The sequence below is a fragment of the Rana temporaria genome, chromosome 6 (genome assembly GCF_905171775.1).
Source record: "Rana temporaria chromosome 6, aRanTem1.1, whole genome shotgun sequence".
In the NCBI taxonomy this organism is placed as follows: Eukaryota; Metazoa; Chordata; class Amphibia; order Anura; family Ranidae; genus Rana; species Rana temporaria.
In genome coordinates this window covers 211635389-211657886 of record NC_053494.1, presented here as the reverse complement: position 1 = coordinate 211657886, position 22498 = coordinate 211635389, and the positions used below count along the sequence as shown (strand labels likewise).

At 47.2% G+C, this 22498-nt stretch overlaps 1 protein-coding gene across 2 annotated transcripts in view; it reads left to right on the top strand.

The window, feature by feature from the left end:
• Positions 1–22498, top strand: part of SMARCAL1 (SWI/SNF related, matrix associated, actin dependent regulator of chromatin, subfamily a like 1) — a 94709-nt gene that overhangs the window by 1239 nt on the left and 70972 nt on the right. For both annotated transcript variants that reach the window (XM_040358215.1, XM_040358216.1), the window contains exons 2-5: positions 6442–7280; positions 9831–9881; positions 11268–11528; positions 20670–20720. In XM_040358215.1, coding sequence (XP_040214149.1) covers positions 6488–7280; positions 9831–9881; positions 11268–11528; positions 20670–20720 — 1156 coding nt within the window. In that variant the 5' untranslated portion in view covers positions 6442–6487. The remainder of the gene's footprint in view (positions 1–6441; positions 7281–9830; positions 9882–11267; positions 11529–20669; positions 20721–22498) is intronic.

Here is a 22498-nt window from a genome sequence, read left to right as displayed (position 1 = left end):
AATTCGGCACTGCGTCGCTTTAACAGACAATTGCGCGGTCGTGCGACGTGGCTCCCAAACAAAATTGGCGTCCTTTTTCCCCCACAAATAGAGCTTTCTTTTGGTGGTATTTGATCTCCTCTGCGGTTTTTATTTTTTGCGCTATAAACAAATATAGAGTGATAATTTAGAAAAAAAAAGCAATATTGTTTACTTTTTTCTATAATAAATATCCCCAAAAAACATATATAACATTTTTTTTCCTCAGTTTAGGCCGATACGTATTCTTCTACCTATTTATGGTAAAAAAAAATCGCAATAAGCGTTTATCGATTGGTTTGCGCAAAATTTATAGCGTTTACAAAATAGGGGATAGTTTTATAAATTTTTTTTTTTTTTACTACTAATGGCGGCGATCAGCGATTTTTTTCGTGACTGCGACATTATGGCGGACACTTCGGACAATTTTGACACATTTTTGGGACCATTGTCATTTTCACAGCAAAAAATGCATTTAAATTGCATTGTTTATTGTGGAAATGACAGTTGGAGTTTGGGAGTTAACCACAGGGGGCGCTGTAGGAGTTAGGGTTCACCTAGTGTGTGTTTACAACTGTAGGGGGGTGTGGCTGTAGGTCTGACGTCATCGATTGTGTCTCCCTATAAAAGGGAACACACGATCGATGCGCCGCCACAGTGAAGCACGGGGAAGCCGTGTTTACATACAGCTCTCCCCGTTCTTCAGGTTCGGGGAGCGATCGTGACGGAGCGACTATAAACGAATAGCCGCGCCGTCGTCCCGGATCGCTCCCCGCGGGAATCCGACCACCGCATGTAGCGGGGGGGTCCCGATCGGACCCCCGACCCGCGGAAAGGCGGGGACGTATATATACGCCCATCTGCCTGTACGTGCCATTCTGTGGACGTACATATACATGCGGCGGTCGGCAAGTGGTTAAATAACGGTGTAAAAATAAAAGATAAAATAAATAAGAAAAAATAAATACATTTTTAAACGCGCCCGTCCCGCCGAGCTCGCATGCAGAGGCGAACGCATACGTGAGCAGCGCCCGCATATGAAAACGGTGTCCAAACCACACACGTTGGAGCGAGAGCAATAATTCTAGCCCTAGACCTCCTCTATAAATCAAAACATGCAACCTGTAGAATTCTTTTTTTTTTTTAAGGGTAAAAGTTTGTCGCCGAACGGGCGCAATTTTGAAGCGTGACATGTTGGGTATCAATTTACTCAGCGTAATATCATCTTTCACAATATGAAAAAAATTGGGTACTAACTTTACTGTTGTCTTATTTTTTAATAATAATAAAAAAAAAGTGTATTCCCCCCCCCCCCAAAAAAAAGTGCGCTTGTAAGACCGCTGCGCAAATACGGTGTAACGTAAAGTATTGCAACGACCGGCCATTTTATATTCTAGGGCAGGGGTCTCAAACTGGAGGCCCAATAGCTGTTGCAGAACTACAATTCCCATGAGGCATTGTAAGGCTGACATTTACAAGCATGACTCCCATAGGCAGAGGCATGATGGGACTTGTAGTTCCCCCAACAGTTGGAGGGCCGCCCGTTGGAGACCCCTGCTCTAGGGTGTTAGAAAAAAATAATAATATAATGTTTGGGGGGTTCTAAGTAATTTTGTAGCAAAATTCCATTTTGCTTTTAAATGTCCTTATTTCTTCTGAGAAATCCTCACTTCCTGTTCTTCTGTCTGTAACTCCACACAGTAATGCAATGCTTTCTCCCTGGTGTGGAGTGTCGTGCTCGCCCCCCTCCCTTGGACTACAGGAGAGTCAGGACGCTCACTAACACACAGCTCCTTTCTCTATCTGCAACGTAGAGAGCGTCCTGACTATCCTGTAGTCCAAGGGAGGGGCGAGTACGACACTCCACACCAGGGAGAAAGCCTCGCATTACGGTGTGGAGTTACAGACAGGAGAACAGGAAGTGAGGATTTCTCAGAAGAAATAAGGACATTTAAAAGCAAAATGGAAGGATGAGGTAAGTGAAGGAGGACTGCACTAAGGTAAAGGAAGCTATTTAGGGGAAAAAAAATTACCTTTACAATCCTTTTGAGTTGTTAAGGTGACGCAGTACTGTATGGCAAAAAATTGGCCTGGTCCTTAACCACTTAAGACCCGGACCATTATGCAGGTTAAGGACCAGGCCCCTTTTTGCGATTCGGCACTGCGTCGCTGTAACTGACAATTGCGCGGTCTTGCGACGTGGCTCCCAAACAAAATTGGCGTCCTTTTTTTCCCACAAATAGAGCTTTCTTTTGGTGGTATTTGATCACCTCTGCCGTTTTTATTTTTTTGCGCTATAAACAAAAATAGAGCGACAATTTTGAAAAAAATGCAATACTTTTTACTTTTTCCTATAATAATTATCCCCCAAAAATATATAAAAAACATTATTTTTTTCTCAGTTTAGGCCGATTCGTATTCTTCTACTTATTTTTGGTAAAAAAAATCGCAATAAGCGTTTATCGATTGGTTTGCGCAAATGTTATAGCGTTTACAAAATAGGGGATAGTTTTATGGCATTTTTATTAATAATTCTTTTTTTTTTGTTACTAGTAATGGCGGCGATCAGCGTTTTTTTTTTTTTCCGTGACTGCGACATTATGGCGGACACATTTTTGGGACCATTGTCATTTTCACAGTGAAAAGTGCTATAAAGCTGTAAGGGTCCTTTCACACGTGCGGACCGTTTTTTAGATCAGTTTTTTATCAACAGTTGATCCGTTTTTTCATCCGTTTTTTTTTTTTGTAGAACTTTATTTTTATTACATATTTTGATGAAAAACGGATGTTAGCGGATCGGATGTTAAACGGATCGTCCGCTAACATCCGTTTTTCGTGCGTTCTGTTTTTTTGACGGAAGAAAAATAGGGTTTTCTTCCGTTTAAAAAAACAGAGCTTAACGGAGACGGATGTTAACAGACGTTAGCGGATGCTCATCCGCTAATGTACGCTATCCCATTGGAAAACATTGCAGTCCGTAAACAGACGTATGAAAAAATGGACGAACGTGTGAAAGGACCCTTACTGTGAAAATGACAATGGCAGTGAAGCGGTTAACCACTAGGGGGCGCTAGTGGGCGTAAGTGTTCCCTAAGGGAGTGATTCTTACTGTAGGGGGGCGTGGCTGTAGGTGTGACGTCACTGATCGTCGTTCCCTGTAACAGGCATCAGACGATCGGTGTCACTGCCACAGAGAAGAACAGGGAAGCTGTGTTTACACTCACCTCTCCCCGTTCTTCAGCTCCTGTGACCGATCGCGGGACACCGGCGGCGATCGGGTCCCGCGGGCACGGTCACAGAGCTTCGGACCGGGTCGCACGCGACCCACGGCTGGGCTCTTAAAGGCAAGGTACGGGCATGTGCTTGTGCCCAGCCGTGCCCTTCTGCCGAGATTTATGTGCAGGAGGCGGTCCTTAAATGGTTAAAGGGGCAAATCTTTCTGATCCTTAAGTGGTTAATTAAAAAAAAAAAACATCTTTACAAACACTTTAAAAAAAAAAATTTCACCCAGCCGTGAATTTGTAGGGATCACCCGGCCTCTGCTGAGATAGATTGGTATTGTAACGACTTCCTCATTTACCGATTGCACAGTTTATTATTAATCAATGTAAGTGGCGGAGACGTGACAGAGCGGTTTAGGCCGGCTACGTCGCCTCTTCAGAGGTAAACATGAAATACGGCACTGTCTGTGAACATAGTTCTTGGAAATGAGGTATACAGCTGTCCCCGGAGGGGAACGTCCGCCTAATTGATTTCTTCACCGCATCCTAAAACGGTTCGATGTTTAGATTAACCACTTAAGGCAGGGGTCGACAAATCCCGGGCGCCAGGTCGCCATGGCGACTAGAAATAGGGTCCTGGCGACTTGGCTTGGAAGGGGGGGCAAAAAAATAAATAAAAATAATTTTTTTTTTTTTTTTTGAGCTGGCACCATCTGGTGGTGAGCCGTTGGTATTACAAGTTATTACCACCAGATGTGTAAGCTGGCGCCATCTGGTGGTGGCCGTTGGTATTACAAGTTAAAGCGGGGGTTCACCCTTAGAGGGCACTTTTCCCCCTTAGATTCCTGCTCGTTATTACTAGGGGAATCGGCTATTTATTTTAAAATATGTGCAGTACTTACCCGTTTACGAGACGCATCCTCTCCGTCGCTTCCGGGTATGGGCTTCGGGAATGGGCGTTCCTTCTTGATTGACAGGTTTCCGAGAGGCTTCCGACGGTCGCATCCATCCCGTCACGATTTTCCGAAAGAAGCCGAACGTCGGTGCGCAGGCGCAGTATAGAGCCGCACCGACGTTCGGCTTCTTTCGGCTACGAGTGACGCGATGGATGCGACCGTCGGAAGCCTCTCGGAAGAATGTCAATCAAGAAGGAACGCCCGCTCCCGAAGACCATACCCGGAAGAAGATGCAGCTCGAAAACGGGTAAGTACAGCTCATATTTTAAAACAAATAGCCGATTCCCCTAGACCGAACGAGCAGGAAGCTAAGGGGAACAAAAAAATTTTTTTTAGAAATGGGTGAACTCCCGCTTTAAGCATTACAAGTTAAACAGCAATTTTTCACTATTTTCACTGCCATCTTCTTCCCTCTAATTAGAACCCCCAAACATTATATATATTTTTTATCCTAACACCCTGGAGAATAAAATGGCGATCGTTGCAATACTTTCTGTCACGCCGTATTTGCGCAGCGGTCTTGCAAGCGCACTTTTTTGGGGAAAAAAATACACTTTTTTAAATAAAAAAATAAGACAACAGTAAAATTATCCCCATTTTTTTTAATACTATGAAAGAAAATGTTACGCCGAGTAAATTGATACCCAACATGTCACGCTTCAAAATTACGTCCGCTCGTGGAATGGCGTCAAACTTTTACCCTTTAAAATCTCCATAGGCGACGTTTAAAAAACTCTACAGGTTGCATGTTTTGAGTTACAGAGAAGGTCTAGGGCTAGAATTATTGCTCTCGCTCTACCAATCGCGGCGATACCTTACATGTGTGGTTTGAACACCGTTTACATGTGCGGTCGCTGCTCACGTATGTGTTCGCTTCTGCGCGCAAGCTCGTCGCGACGGGGCGCGTTTTCTGGCTCCTAACTTTTTTAGCTGGCTCCTAGATTCCAAGAAAATTTGTCAACCCCTGACTTAAGGACCCCTTAACGCCGATATACGTCGGCAGAATGGCACGCCTGGGCACGTACATGTACGTGGCTCGTTAAGCCCAGCCGTGGGGTCGCGGGCACGCGATCCGGTCCTCCGTGGCTGCGGGACCCGATCGCCGCTGGAGTCCCACGATCGGTCCCCGGAGCTGAAGAACGGGGAGAGCTGTGTGTAAACACGGCTTCCCTGTTCTTCACTGTGGCGCTGTCATCGATCGTGTGTTCCCTTTTATAGGGAATCACAATCGATGACGTCACACCTACAGCCACACCCCCCTACAGTTAGAAACACAGATGAGGTCATACATAACCCCTTCAGCGCCCCCTTGTGGTTAACTCCCAAACTGCAATTGGCATTTTCACAGTAGACAATGCATTTTTTGCTGTTAAAATGACAATGGTCCCAAAAATGTGTCAAAATTGTCCGAAGTGTCCACCATAATGTCGCAGTCACGAAAAAAATCGCTGATCGCCGCCATTAGTAGTAAAAAAAAAAAAAAATTAATAAAAATGCAATAAAACGATCCCCTTTTTTGTAAACGATAAAAACATTGCGCAAACCAATCAATAAACGCTTATTGCGGATTTTTTTTATACCAAAAATAGGTAGAAGAATACGTATCGGCCTAAACTGAGGAAATTTTTTTTTTTTTTAGATATTTTTGGGGGATATTTATTATTTATTTATTTATTTATTTATTTATTTATTTATTTATTATAGCAAAATGTAAATGTAAAAAATGTTTTTTTTTTTAAATTGTCGCTCTATTTTTGTTTTTAGCGCAAAAAATAAAAATCGCAGAGGTGATCAAATACCACCAAAAGAAAGCCCTATTTGTGGGAAATAAAGGACGTCAATTTTGTTTGGGAGCCACGTCGCACGACCGCGCAATTGTCAGTTAAAGCGACGCAGTGCCGAATCTCAAAAACTGGCCGGATCCTTTAGCTGCCTAAAGGTCCGGGTCTTAAAGTGGAAGTAAACCCGCCTATCATTTTCAGCCAAGGAAGCCGCCATCTTGGCCTCTGTTTAATCTTTAACTGCCATGATGCTGCACATGTGATCAGTTATGACACCAGCCATTGGATGGTGTGACCGTTTGGTTGAGAGCACAGCCAATGAGACAGTTAGCATTTCCGGCATGCCGGGAATGTAACTGTCTTTGGAAACTATTAAATCGTTGAGTTTACTTCCGCTTTAAGTGGTTAATAGAGCGTAACGCCTCTTGTCCGCCCCGTGCCCCCCTAACTTTCCTTGTTTTCCAGATGCTGACGGGTCATTTTCGGGAAGTTCGAACCTCATCCTGGAAAGATGTCAGTCTGCCTGACGGAGGAACAGAGGAGGAAGATTGAGGAGAACCGGCAGAAGGCGTTGGCGAGGAGAGCCGAGAGACTCGCGGCGCAGAAGAGTGGAGTTATCCAGACCGCTCCCGTCTCTTCCAACGTCCAGACGTCAATCCCGCAACAGTTTGGAGGGAGCGTGCAGCAAAACAAGCAGAAAGGCTTTAATGTCCCCCCAACTGCCAAAGAACTGTTACAAAATAACAGCGTTACGTTGAACCCTTCAAAAACAGGAAGTTTTAATTTGCACTCAGTAGGTGGCGCTAACAGGGGGGTACCTGCCCAGGTTTCCATTGGCTCCGCCCAAAATTTCTCGTCTCCTGCAAAGACAGAGGCACAGTCTTCTTGTCAAAATGCTCCCGTATCTTTACCGGTCGCACCTAGACTGGATTTTCAGCCTCAGAACTTTGGCGCTACGGCAGCCCCAAACCAAATCCACGAGCCATCCAAACCAAACTCATACAAGTCTGCGGACGCACCTCCCGGTGCCGGGAAAGACGTCTCGGAGCCTGTAAAGAGTACAAGTAACGTCTCTCAGTTTTATAGCAAAAGCTCCAAATATGCTTCCGCCGCCGGGAACAAGACGGCTACAGATGGCAGAGAGAAGGCGGGCGGCAGCGTCTTGGATACGGCTCAGGCTAAGAAACCGGGGACGGCCGTGAAAGGAAGGTGCGTTAAACATGCCGAAGATCGTTTCCGGGTTGAAGTGGGTTACAACGCGGAGCTCATTGCTTTGTTTAAAACGATCCCCAGCAAAAGTTATGGTGAGTTGGTATTACGGTGACAGGGATTGGTTCTAATGATCCAGAAAAAGAGAAAAAAAAACATCTTTATGTAACATTTTGGATTTAAAGCAGAAGTTTATTACAGTTTGATAAGAATGAATGTTCTTCCACTAAAGAACATACATTCCACATTAAAGGGGTTGTAAAGGTTTGTTTTCTAAATAGGTTCCTTTAACCGCTTAACCACTTCCCGACCGCCGCATGTATACGTACGTCCACAGAATGGCACGTACAGGCATATGGGCGTACATGTACGTCCCCGCCTTTCCGCGGGTCGAGGGTCCGATCGGGACCCCCCCGCTACATGCGGCGGTCTGATTCCCTCGGGGAGCGATCCGGGACGACGGCGCGGCTATTTGTTTATAGCCGCTCCGTCGCATTCGCTCCCCGGAGCTGAAGAACGGGGAGAGCTGTATGTAAACACGGCTTCCCCGTGCTTCACTGTGGCGGCGTATCGATCGAGTGATCCCTTATATAAGGGAGACTCGATCAATGACGTCAGTCCTACAGCCACACCCCCCCTACAGTTGTAAACACACACTAGGTGAAACATAACTCCTTCAGCGCCCCCTGTGGTTAACTCCCGAACTGCAATTGTCATTTTCACAGTAAACAATGCATTTTTAAATGCATTTTTTGCTGTGAAAATGACAATGGTCCCAAAAATGTGTCAATATTGTCCGAAGTGTCCGCCATAATGTCGCAGTCACGAAAAAAATCGCTGATCGCCGCCATTAGTAGTAAAAAAATATTTTTTTATAAAAATGCAAAAAACCTATCCCCTATTTTGTAAACGCTATAAATTTTGCGCAAACCAATCGATAAACGCCTATTGCGATATTTTTTTTACCAAAAATAGGTAGAAGAATACGTATCGGCCTAAACTGAGGAAATTTTTTTTTTATATATGTTTTTGGGGGATATTTATTATAGCAAAAAGTAAAAAATATTGAATTTTTTTCAAAATTGTCGCTCTATTTTTGTTTATAGCGCAAAAAATAAAAACCGCAGAGGTGATCAAATACCACCAAAAGAAAGCTCTATTTGTGGGGAAAAAAGGACGCCAATTTTGTTTGGGAGCCACGTTGCACGACCGCGCAATTGTCAGTTAAAGCGACGCAGTGCCGAATCGCAAAAACGGTCTGTGTCCTTTTGGCTGCCTAAAGGTCCGGGTCTTAAGTGGTTAACCGCTTGGGATCCGCGCTATAGTCAAATGACGGCTACAGCGCGGATCCCAAAATCCAAGTGGATGTCAATTGACGTCCGCCCCTTTGCGCGTTCCCCGCGCGCGCTCCAGAGCGCGCAGCGGGGAAACTCTGTGTTGGCTGTGTCCCTTGGACACAGCCAATTACAGATCGCCGCGAACGGCCAATCAGAGTGGCCGTTTGCGATGCTATCTGTGCGGCCAATGAGAGATGATCTCATATGTAAACATATGAGATCATCTCTCATTGCCGGCTCACACAGAGACAGCGGTGCTGTCTCTGGAGAGGAGACCGATCTTTGTCTCTTGTACATAGGGACACAGATCGGTCACCCCTCCCCCACTCACCCCCCCTCCACCTACAGTTAGAACACAATGCATTGAATACATTTAACCCCTTCCTCACCCCCTAGTGTTAACCCCTTCAATGCCAGTCACATTTATACTGTAATTAGTGCATATTTATAGCACTGATCGCAGTATAAATGTGAATGGTGCCAAAAATGTGTCAAATGTGTCCTCCATAACGTCGCAGTCCCAATGAAAATCGCAGATCGCCGCCATTTCTAGTAAAAAAATAAAATAATAAAAAATAATAATTCTGTCCCCTATTTTGTAGGCGCTATAACTTTTGCGCAAACCAGTCGCTTATTGCGTTTTTTTTTTTTTTTTTTACCAAAAATATGTAGAAGAATACGTATCGGCCTAAACTGAGGAAAAAAAATGTGTTTTTTTTTTTTTAAATTGGGATATTTATTATAGCAACAAGTAAAAAATATTGTATTTTTTTCAAAATTGTCGCGCTTTTTTGTTTATAGCGCAAAAAATAAAAACCACACAGGCGATCAAATACCACCAAAAGAAAGCTTTATTTGTTGGGAAAAAAGGACGTCAATTTTGTTTGGGAGCCACGTCGCACCACCGTGCAATTGTCAGTTAAAGCGACGCAGTGCTGAATCGCAAAAACTGGCCGGGTCCTTTAGCTGCCTAAAGGTCTGGGTCTTAAGTGGTTAAGTTAACAAACGCTTTAATTGAAAAACTGGAGTCAGAAGCTGATTGGCTACCATGCCGAGCTGCACCAGATTTCACACTCTCCAGTTTTAGTAAATCAACCCCCATTGTGACGGCGTCGCTTCACATCCTAATCACTCTAGGCTTGGAGAATTAGCGGTGTCGTCTCGTATAGTACAGCAATTGGTTTGAGTCGTAGATCTATAAATGTACAAATTGAGATTTATAGGACTGGGTGAATGCACTCCATTGATTTCCTGCTGGCTGCATGTTTATGGCTGACACTGGATTTTTATGTTGTGTGTGTTTTCTAGATCCCGCCACCAAGATGTGGAACTTCAGCCTGGAAGATTACACCGGCCTCAGTAAGTCAAGGATGCCCAAACAGACGATTGTCTTTTCCTCCAGTTCCCGGGGGGGGGTCTGTGCTTCAAATTAGAAGAGGATGACGGGAAAGCGTAAAAGAAACCGTGATTGTTTAACCACTTAAGGACCGCCTCCTGCACATATACGTTGGCAGAATGGCACGGCTGGGCACAAGCACGTACAGGTACTTCCTCTTTAGGTGCCCAGCCGTGGGTCGTGGGCGCCCGCCCACTGCGTGCTTCCACGTCCCGGTCCGAAACTCCGTGACCGCGGGACCCGCGGACCCGATCGCCGCTGGAGTCCCGCGATCGGTCCCCGGAGCTGAAGAACGGGGAGAGCTGTGTGTAAACACAGCTTCCCCATTCTTCACTGTGGCGCCGTCATTGATCGTGTGTTCCCTCATATAGGGAATCGCAATCAATGATGTCACACCTACAGCGACACCCTTCTACAGTTATAAACACAGATGAGGTCACACTTAACCCCTTCAGCGCCCCCTTGTGGTTAACTCCCAAACTGTAATTGTCATTTTCACAGTAATTTTCACAGTAATCAGTAAAAATGCAATAAAACTATCCCCTATTTTGGAGCATTTTTAATGCATTTTTTGCTGTGAAAATGACAATGGTCCCAAAAATGTGTCAGAATTGTGTGTTGTGTCCGCCATAATGTCGCAGTCACGAAAAAAATCGCTGTTTGCCGCCATTGGTAGTAAAAAAATAAAAAATTATAAAAATGCAATACAACTATCCCCTATTTTGTAAACGCTATAAATTTTGCGCAAACCAATCAATAAAGGCTTATCGCGATTTTTTTTTTTTTTTACCAAAAATAGGTAGAACAACACGTATCGGCCTAAACTGACGATTTTTTTTTTTTTTTTTATAGTTTTTTGGGGGGTATTTATTATAGCAAAAAGTAAAAAATATTGCATTTTTTTCAAAATTGTCGCTCTATTTTTGTTTATAGCGCAAAAAATAAAAACCGCAGAGGTGATCAAATACCATCAAAAGAAAGCTCTATTTGTGGGGAAAAAAGGACGCCAATTTTGTTTGGGAGCCACGTCGCACGACCGCGCAATTGTCAGTTAAAGCGACACAGTGCCGAATCGCAAAAACTGGCCAGGTCCTTTAGCTGCCTAAAGGTCCGGGTCTTAAGTGGTTAACAAGCTTTGTCTTCCTTCACCCCCCCCCGGTTCACACTGATGGGGTGTGGGATTTGCAGCGATTCCTTTGCTTCCCGCACCGCATCACAAGCGCACTCCATTCATGTGAACCACTGCGGGTGTCAATGTTAACCAATAGACCTCTGGAAGATTTTTCCCCTTCATGACCAGGCCGTTTTTTGGGGGCAGGGCTGACCATGTTTCCTTTTTTTATTTGCAGTGAGTGAGGTCCAACGACTCCAGAACGTGTCTTTAAAACCCTTAGAGGGGATGGAAGATGTGGAGATCCCGCCACTTTCTAAGTCCTCCAGCGGGGGAACTGTCATTACCGCCATTCTCGCCATGTGCAGCAACTGGCAGAGGCCGTCTGCCATTGTAAAAGGCCATTGCCTGCTTGTCTCCCGCTCTCGGTTTGAAGTGGAGATTGGATACCACGTGGAAGTCATCGCCCTCTTCAAACAGATGAACTCTCGGAATTACGGTAAGAAAGAGCTTCCCGTTCCTTCACACAGAGAAAAGAAATACATTCTAATGTAGTAAATGCTACAAACTGCTAAATCCTCCCTATGGTTAGTTCTCCTTTTCAGCTGTCAGTGCCCACGCAGCAGGGGTAGCAGCTCAGGGATTTGAGATGCCCCCCCCCCCCCCCGCTCTTCTACCCCTTTTTTCCTTAGGGCTTCTGGGATTGATCAGAGCGATTCCGATTGGTCAGCACTGGCACGTGACCACTTTGACCAATCGGAGTCACGCTGATCAGTCCTGGAAGCCCTACAGAAAGAAGTGGAAGTAGAGCAGGGAGTTCAAATTTGCAGACCACTACACCTGCTGTGTGGGCACTGACCCGCTCCTCACCCATGAAGGTAAGTACAGTGGGGAATCGGGGGAGGGTGTTGGTTCACCTTTTCAGTTTTTCACAAAATGAGGAAAGGAATTGGACCGGAAAGAGAAGGGAAAGGAATTGGACGGGAAAGCGAAGGGAAAGGAATTGGACAGGAAAGAGAAGGGAAAGGAATTGGACAGGAAAGAGAAGGGAAAGGAATTGGACAGGAAAGAGAAGGGAAAGGAATTGGACAGGAAAGAGAAGGGAAAGGAATTGGACGGGAAAGCGAAGGGAAAGGAATTGGACAGGAAAGAGAAGGGAAAGGAATTGGACAGGAAAGAGAAGGGAAAGGAATTGGACAGGAAAGAGAAGGGAAAGGAATTGGACAGGAAAGAGAAGGGAAAGGAATTGGACGGGAAAGCGAAGGGAAAGGAATTGGACAGGAAAGAGAAGGGAAAGGAATTGGACAGGAAAGAGAAGGGAAAGGAATTGGACAGGAAAGAGAAGGGAAAGGAATTGGACCGGAAAGAGAAGGGAAAGGAATTGGACGGGAAAGCGAAGGGAAAGGAATTGGACCGGAAAGAGAAGGGAAAGGAATTGGACAGGAAAGAGAAGGGAAAGGAATTGGACAGGAAAGAGAAGGGAAAGGAATTGGACAGGAAAGAGAAGGGAAAGGAATTGGACAGGAAAGAGAAGGGAAAGGAATTGGACAGGAAAGAGAAGGGAAAGTAAAGGGTAAGGGACAACAAGGGTAAGGGAAAGGGACAACAAGGGTAAGGGAAAGGGACAGGAAGGGAAAAGAACAGGAAAGAGAAGGGTAAGGTAGAGGAAAGGGAAAGGGGACAACAAGGGAAAGGGACAGGAAAGAGAAGAGAAAAGAAGGGACAGGAAAGGGACAGAAAAGAGAAGGGCCAGCAAGGGAAAGAGACGGGAAAGGAAAGGAGCAGGAAAAAGAAGGGCAAGGGAAAGGGACAGGAAGGGAAAAGGACAGGAAAGAGAAGGGTAAGGTAAAGGAAAGGGAAAGGGACAACAAGGGAAAGGGACAGGAAAGAGAAGAGAAAAGAAGGGACAGGAAAGAGAAGGGCCAGCAAGGGAAAGGGACGGGAAAGGAAAGGAGCAGGAAAGAGAAGGGGAAGGAATGGGAAAGGAAAGAGAAGGGAAAGGAAAGAGAAGGGACAGGAAAGGAGAAAGGGACAGGAAAGGAGAAAGGGACAGGAAAGGAGAAAGGGACAGGAAAGAGAAAGGGACAGGAAAGAGAAGGGAAAGGAAAGAGAAGAGACAGGAAAGAGAAAGGGACAGGAAAGAGAAAGGGACAGGAAAGAGAAAGGGACAGGAAAGAGAAAGGGACAGGAAAGAGAGGGGAAAGGAATTGGATAGGAAAGAGAAGGGAAAGGAATTGGACAGGAAAGAAAAGGGAAAGGGACAACAAGGGTAAGGGAAATGGACAGGAAGGGAAAAGGACAGGAAAGAGAAGGGTAAGGTAGAGGAAAGGGAAAGGGACAACAAGGGAAAGGGACAGGAAAGAGAAGAGAAAAGAAGGGACAGGAAAGAGAAGGGCCAGAAAGGGAAAGGAGCAGGAAAGAGAAGGGGAAGGAAAGGGACAGAAAAGAGAAGGGCCAGCAAGGGAAAGAGACGGGAAAGGAAAGGAGCAGGAAAGAGAAGGGAAATGAACAGGAAGGGAAAGGGACAGGAAAGAGAAGGGCCAGCAAGGGAAAGGGATGGGAAAGGAAAGGGACAGGAAAGAGAAGGGTAAGGTAAAGGAAAGGGAAAGGGACAACAAGGGAAAGGGACAGGAAAGACAAGAGAAAAGAAGGGACAGGAAAGAGAAGGGCCAGCAAGGGAAAGGGATGGGAAAGGAAAGGGACAGGAAAGAGAAGGGTAAGGTAAAGGAAAGGGAAAGGGACAACAAGGGAAAGGGACAGGAAAGACAAGAGAAAAGAAGGGACAGGAAAGAGAAGGGCCAGCAAGGGAAAGGGACGGGAAAGGAGCAGGAAAGAGAAGGGGAAGGAAAGGGACAGAAAAGAGAAGGGAAAGGAAAGAGAAGGGACAGGCACAGGAAAGAGAAAGGGACAGGAAAGAGAAGGAAAGGAAGGGGAAAAGGGAAGAGGGAAGAGAAGGGAAGATGTTTGATAGCAGAAAGTAAAAAAAATATTTTTTTTTCTCCAATTTTTCGGTCGGATCAAATACCACCAAAAGAAAGTTCTATTTGTGTGAAAAAAAAATGATATCAATTTAATTTGGGTACAGCCTTGCATGACCATACATTACTAGCAAGAAATGGCCTGGCCATAAAGGGGGTAAAATCCTTAAGAGCTCAAGTGGATATACAGGGGTTGATTTACCAACCACTTGACAACCAGCTCGCGCTCATTTACGGTGGCAGGTTGGCTCGTTCCCGCAAATCGCCATACCTGTACGCCGGCTCCTTTAGGAGCCATAGCAGGCTGCATTGTCTGCCGGCCACCTGAGATCGCGGGCACGAGAGCCAGAACCAAGATCTGTGCATGTAAATGTCCCATCCCCCTACAGTTAGAAACACTCACTCCAGTGTCATTTATGCAGTAATCAGTGGCTATTTTTAGCTCTGATCGCTGTATAAATGTCACTGGTCCCACAAAAGTGTCCGATGTGTCCACCGCAATGTCGCAGTCCCACTAAAAATCACTGATCGCCGCCATTACTAGTAAAAAAAATTACTGTATAAGCCGAGTTTTTCAGCACATTTTTTGGTGCTGAAAATGCCCCCCTCGGCTTATACTCGAGTCACCTTTTTGCACCTGTTCTCCCGGACTTTGGGGACCCGGGACCGGCCGGCCCTAGGTCCTCTGGACCCCAAACTGGCACACATATAGCCCCACTCTTCCTCTACAAGTGTACAAAGTTTTCTGTCTGGGGGACCTACGGCCGGGGAGCACCGATTTTTTTTTTTTTTCAAAGCAAGGCACCCCTTCTATATACTCCCATGCATGTTAAACGTAAGTCTAGTCATTTGCACAGTGAGGCATGGACATGGACACAGTAAGGGATGGGCACAGTGAGGCATGGACATGGACACAGTGAGGGATGGGCACAGTGAGGCATGCACATGGACACAGTGAGGGATGGGCACAGTGAGGCATGCACATGGACACAGTGAGGCACAGTGAGGCATGGACACAGTGAGGCATGGACACAGTGAGGCAAAGTGAGGCATGCAGATGGACACCCTAGGCTTATACTCGAGTCAATACGTTTTCCCAGTTTTTTTTTTTTTGTGGTAAAATTAGGTGCCTCGGCTTCTATTCGGGTCATCTTATACTCGAGTATATACAGTAATAATAAAAATGGCATCAATATATCCCCTATTTTGAAGACGCTATAAGATTTGCGCAAACCAATCAATAAATGCTTATTGCTATTTTTGTTTACCAAAAATATGTAGAAGAATACGTATTGGACTAAACTGATGAAGACATCTCTGGCGCCCCCCCCCCCCACCTATGGCCGCATGCGGTATTGCTTTCTATTGAAGTCAATGCGGAAATAATTATTTTTGTTTCCATTGACGTCAATGGGGAAACCCGCTTTGATATGCGAGTGCTTTGGATTACAAGCATTCTCCTGGAGCGGATTATACTCGTAATCCGAGGTTCCACTGTATAGCTGAAAAAATATTCCTTGAGTGCAAAAAATGAAATAAAAACTATCTGTAGAGGTGAAGGGGTTAATAGGATTTCTTGATTTGAATAATTATGTTTTTAGGGTACCCAAAGCATTTATTTCCGTTCCCCATAGGATAACACTTTGATCACAGCTGGTATATTGCTTTGCGCCGCGTGCGACGGCCACTCCTGTCCGTGATCTACGAGTTTTACTGACTTTAATATCTCAGGGGGGGGAAAAAATGGTTTATCCATTTAAAAGCCTTGTCAGGCCTGAGCAATAATGTATGAGGAAAGGAGTCGTGTTCCCAGGGAGGATTTGCAATCTGTGCATAAAGAGACGATCTCCAGAGAGGGAGGTAAACGGCCCGGACCTGACCTGACGAGGGAGGTGAAGTGTTTGGACGCGATTTGCATTTTGCCTGCGTGGTAAAAATAGGAAAAAAAAAAAATATCTCCTTCTTACTAAAGACTCCAATAAAAGTGATATTGCAGTAAAGGGCTCTGAGGTCTTGCAGCGTTGGGATCCCGGCTTCAACCCTCTTCCAGGAACACGATCTACATGTGTCCTAGGCGGAGTTCCTCCACTTTCCTCTTATAAGCCAAAAGCAAGTAAACGCCACAAACACCCAAAGCCGTATATCCAGTTTTGATTGAAGCTTGTGGGGATGATGGGCCAATGATGGGGGCCAATTTCCCCCGTTGACGCCAATGATGGGGGCCGATTTTCTCCTGTTGATGCCAATGACGAGGCCCCGTTTTTTCCCCGTTGACGCCAATGACGGGGGCCCCGATTTCCCCCGTTGACGCCAATGACGGGGCCCCGATTTCCCCCGTTGACGCCAATGACGTGGCCCGATTTCCCCCCGTTGACGCCAATGACGGGGCCCGATTTTCCCCCGTTGACGCCAATGACGTGGCCCGATTTCCCCCCGTTGACGCCAATGACGGGGCCCGATTTTCCCCCGTTGACGCCAATGATGGGGCCCCGATTTCTCCCGGTTGACGCCAATGACGGGGCCCGATTTCTCCCGGTTGACGCCAATGATGGGGCCCCGATTTCCCCCCGGTGACGCCAATGATGGGGCCCCGATTTCCCCCCGGTGACGCCAATGATGGGGCCCCGATTTCCCCCCGGTGACGCCAATGATGGGGCCCCGATTTCCCCCCGGTGACGCCAATGATGGGGCCCCGATTTCCCCCCGGTGGCGCCAATGATGGGACAAGATTTCCCCCCGGTGGCGCCAATGACGGGGGTACAATTTCCCCCGTTGAGGCCAATGATGGAGCATGATTTCCCCCGGTTGACGCCAATGATGGGGCAAGATTTCCCCCATTGACGCCAATGATGGGGCAAGATTTCCCCCGGTTGACGCCAATGATGGGGCAAGATTTCCCCCATTGACGCCAATGATGGGGCAAGATTTCCCCCCGGTTGACGCCAACGATGGGGCAAGATTTCCCCCCCGGTTGACGCCAACGATGGGGCAAGATTTCCCCCCCGGTTGACGCCAACGATGGGGCAAGATTTCCCCCCCGGTTGACGCCAACGATGGGGCAAGATTTCCCCCCCGGTTGACGCCAACGATGGGGCAAGATTTCCCCCCCGGTTGACGCCAACGATGGGGCAAGATTTCCCCCCGGTTGACGCCAACGATGGGGCAATATTTCCCCCCCCGGTTGACGCCAACGATGGGGCAAGATTTCCCCCCCGGTTGACGCCAACGATGGGGCAAGATTTCCCCCCCGGTTGACGCCAACGATGGGGGAAGATTTCCCCCCCCGGTTGACGTCAACGATGGGGCAAGATTTCCCCCCCCGGTTGACGTCAACGATGGGGCAAGATTTCCCCCCCCCGGTTGACGTCAACGATGGGGCAAGATTTCCCCCCCCGGTTGACGTCAACGATGGGGCAAGATTTCCCCCCCGGTTGACGCCAACGATGGGGCAAGATTTCTTCCGTTGGCGTCAATAGTGAGGCACTATTCCTCCCCCTAATACCAAAGATGCTTTGTGTATCTCCACTGACACCAGAACAATCGTGTACTCGTAATCGTGTAAAATGGTACAGTTAGGGTGAGTTTACTCTCACAGTTTTGGAGGGGGAGAAGCGCTAAAAAAAAAAGCAGTTGACCGCATTTTTACGTCCCCCCATTTCTTACTTCAATACCGGGCATTTTCACCCCCCTTCCTGCCCAGGACACTTTTCAGCTTTCAGCGCTGTCACACTTTGAATGACAATTGTACGGTCATGCGACGTTTTTTCCCCCCACAAATAGAGATTTCTTTTGGTGGTATTTGATCACCTCTGCATTTTTTATTTTTTTATAAACAAAAATAGAGAGACAATTTAAAAAAAAATTTACTTTTTGCGACAATAAATATCCCCAAAAATACATTTTTTTTCCCTCAGTTTAGGCCGATACGTATTCTTCTACATATTATTGGAAAAATAAATCACAATAAGCGTTTGATTGGTTTGCGCAAAAGTTATAGCGTCTACAAAATAAGGGGATAGATTTATGGTATTTTTATTATTTAATTTTTTTACTAGTAACTGTGACATTGCGGCGGACACATCGGACACTTTTGACACTATTTTGGCACCATTCACATTTATACAGCGAACAGTGCTATAAAAATGCTCTGTTTACTGTAAAAATGTTACTGGCAGGGAAGAAGTTAACCACTAGAGGGCGATCAAGGGGTTAAATGTGTAACCTGGGGGGGGGAGACATACGATCAGTTCTCCTCTCCCCTGACAAGATGAGGATCAGTGGGCCAGATTCAAGAAGCACTTGCGCCCGCGCAACCATAGGTTGCGCGGCGCAAGTGCTTACTTGCTCCGGTGTAACGAGTGCTCCTGATTCAGGAACCTCGTTACACCGACTGCAGCCTAAGATATGACAGGCATAAGCCTCCTTATGCCTTCATATCTTTGGCTGCATTCTTGCGTTGGCCGCTAGGGGGCGCGGCCTTTGTGATCTGTGTATAGTATGCAAATTGCATACTACCACCGATTCACAAAAGTTGCGCGGGCCCTGCGCATGCAAGGTACGGAGTTTCCGTACGGCCACTTTAGCGCAAGGTTGCTCCTGCTAATAGCAGGCGCAACCAATGCTAAAGTATAGCTGCGCTTCCCGCTCGTGAAATTTAAATTTCACGTCGTTTACGTAAGTGAACCGTGAATGGCGCTGGACGCCATTCACGTTCACTTAGAAGCAAATGACGTCCTTGCGACGTCATTTGCCGCAATGCACGTCGGGAAAGTTTCCCGACGGAGCATGCGCTGTTCGCTCGGCGCGGGAGCGCGCCTAATTTAAATGATTCCCGCCCCCGGCGGGATCATTTACATTAGGCAGCCTTACGCCCGGCTGTTTAGCATATCGCCCGCGCAATTTACGGAGCAACTGCTCCGTGAATCGCGGGCAAAACGCAATATTTGCGTGGGCGCAGAGAAAAATATTTGCTCTTTGCCCACGCAAATATTGCTCCATTCTACCTGAATCTGGGCCAGTGTGTATATCACGTCCCTGCTCTGTGATGAGCTATCGCGGTTGCACTCTCCACAATGCCGAGGACGTCGTATGACAGCGACCAGGAGGGACGAAGGGTTCCTGCCGCCGTCATATGACTATACGCCGGTAGGCAAGTGGTTAAAGTGTTACTAAAACACACTGTTTAACCACTTCCATACCGGACACTTTTACTCCCTCCCTGCCCAGGCCAATTTTCAGCTTTCAGCACACTTTGAATGACAATTGCATGGTCATGAAACACTGTACCCCTATGACATTTGTATATAAAAAAAAATTTGAGACAGATAAAGCTTTCCTTCTACTGTTAACAATGTGGCACTATTTCCCTCATGGACACCATTGATGGGGCACTATTCTTCCCACAGACACCAATGACGAGGCACCATTTCCATTGACACCAATGATGGGGCACTCTTCCTCCCACTGAAATCAATAATGAGGCACTATTCTTTTCACTGATACCAATGATGGGGCGCCATTTCCCCTACTGACGCCAATGATGGGGCGCCATTTCCCCTACTGACGCCAATGATGGGGCGCCATTTCCCCTACTGACGCCAATGATGGGGCGCCATTTCCCCCACTGTCGCCAATGATGGGGCGCCATTTCCCCTACTGACGCCAATGATGGGGCGCCATTTCCTCCACTGTCGCCAATGATGGGGCGCCATTTCCCCCACTGTCGCCAATGATGGGGCGCCATTTCCCCCACTGACGCCAATGATGGGGCGCCATTTCCCCCACTGACGCCAATGATGGGGCGCCATTTCCCCCACTGTCGCCAATGATGGGGCGCCATTTCCCCCACTGACGCCAATGATGGGGCGCCATTTCCCCCACTGACGCCAATGATGGGGCGCCATTTCCCCTACTGACGCCAATGATGGGGCGCCATTTCCCCCACTGACGCCAATGATGGGGCGCCATTTCCCCCACTGACGCCAATGATGGGGCGCCATTTCCCCCACTGACGCCAATGATGGGGCGCCATTTCCCCCACTGACGCCAATGATGGGGCGCCATTTCCTCCCACTGACGCCAATGATGGGGCGCCATTTCCCCCACTGACGCCAATGATGGGGCGCCATTTCCCCCACTGACGCCAATGATGGGGCGCCATTTCCCCCACTGACGCCAATGATGGGGCGCCATTTCCCCCACTGACGCCAATGATGGGGCGCCATTTCCCCCACTGACGCCAATGATGGGGCGCCATTTCCCCCACTGACGCCAATGATGGGGCGCCATTTCCTCCCACTGACGCCAATGATGGGGCACTATTCTTCCCCCTAATACCAAAGTTGCATTGTGTATCTCCACTGACACCAAGACAATTTCTACTTTCAATGGAAACAGTCTGGCCTTTCTATCACAAGATTGGATTGACAGCATCGGGAGCCGATGGCTGCTCCTGCTATCAATCTGCCCAAATGAGTAGGGAAACAGCAGAGAGCTGCTGCTCTTGTGCACATCGCTGGATCGGATTGGGCTCGGGTAAGAATAAAGGGGTGGGTTGGGGGGGCTCCTGCAGCACTTTAATACTAGAGGTTACTGGACACTGGAGGTTCGCAGAAGTTGTTTATTAATTACAGCAATATTTTTTTTTCTTTTTTACTTTACAGACACAAAGACCAGAAAATGGAGCTTTCTGTTGGAAGATTACCAAAAACTGAGTGAGTCACTTTTCTTATCTTTTAGTTTTTCACGGCAAAAAAAATGATTATTAACCACTTCACGCAAATTAACGTACCTCCTATGTCGGCTATTTGCCATAACCTCGGTCATTTTAGGAATGGCGTGCGTTTCTCTTTCAGATCAAAGTGGTCTCTGCGACAGACCGGCCGCAAAATCACTTTTATCGTTGGTGGGAGAGGGCCTCCCCTCACTGCCTGGATGCCAAGTAAGGGACCCTCCGGGTCGCTGTCATACGACGTCCTCGGCATTGTGGAGAGTGCAACCGCGATTGCTCATCACAGAGCAGGGACGTGATAAACACACTGATCCTCATCTTGTCAGGGGAGATGAGAACTGATCGTATGTCCCTCCCCCCAGTTAGAATCACTCCCTAGGACACACGTGCGGCATATCTTTTAGCCGGCGTAGCGTATCGTATTTACGCTACGCCGCCGTGAGTTATAGAGGCAAGTGCTGTATTCACAAAGCACTTGCCTCCTAAGTTATGGCAGCGTAGCGTGAATGGGCCGGCGTAAGCTCGCCTAATTCAAATGAGGATGAGGGGGGGGCGTGTTTTATGTAAACGACTCGTGACCCGACGTGATTGACGTTTATTACGAACGGCGCATGCGCCGTCCGTGGACATATCCCAGTGTGCATTGCTCCAAAGTACGCCGTTTCGACGTGAACGTAAATTGCGTCCAGCCCGATTTGCGCACGACTTACGCAAACAACGTAAAAAGATAGGCCTCTTCCGACGTCCATACCTTGCATGGGCTGCGCCACATAGGGAGCAGCTTTATCTTTACGCCGGCGTAACTAATTGCGACGGGCGCACGTACATTCGTGAATCGGCGTATCTAGTCATTTGCATATTCTACGCCAAACTCAACGGAGGTGCCACCTAGCGCCAGCGTAAATATGCACCCTAAGATACGACGGCGTAGGAGACTTACGCCGCTCGTATCTTAGCCTAATTTAAGCGTATCTGGTTTCCAGAATACGCTTAAATTTACGACGGCGCAGATTCAGAGTTACGACGTATCAGTAGATACGCCGGCGTAAAGGTACCTGAATCTGGCTATTAGTGTGCGCAGACACAGCTGTATCTTTCTGCAGGAAATGTACATATTTACTCTGCTCGTGAAAAAGGTTTATCGCCAGAATGATTCTATTTTGCAAATAATTGTTTATGAAGCTTAACGTTCCTCTCCACCCCCCGCTCGGCGTCGGCCCAGCGCCTCCGTCAGACTCGGATGTAAAGGTCGTTTCAGGCGATGCTGTGATTCACGCCGGCCAGCGCTGTTCTGAAATTGCGGCTGTAAAAAAAAAAAATAGAAGAAGAAAAGAAGAGCACACTGTAATAAGCCAGAAAATTGCAGCAATTATTTAGCACCTAATTTCATTTGAACCGTATTCACTGCAATGTCATAAACCCGCCTCGCTTTTATTTTCTCCGCCGCTGCAAAGTGCACTTAACCCCGCGTTCTCTGGCGGTCATAGTTATCTGAGCTCCCTCCTCTGATGAAGATGTAATGGAGAGCGGTGGGGGAGCGGCGGATCGTTTGTCGGTGGAAGGATTAGTGGACGGGTCAGTCGCAGCAATTGTTTCTTTCTCGTTTATTGAGGGACACGGGATTCGGAGGCTGTTGAGTTATACTGCCGCCTGCTGGAGGATTTGAACATTGTCAAAGAATAAAAATAAAAACAGTGACCAGCCCGGTATGCCCCTCCTACTCCCGACATGTCTCAGATTTTTGTCCTAGAAGGATGGACA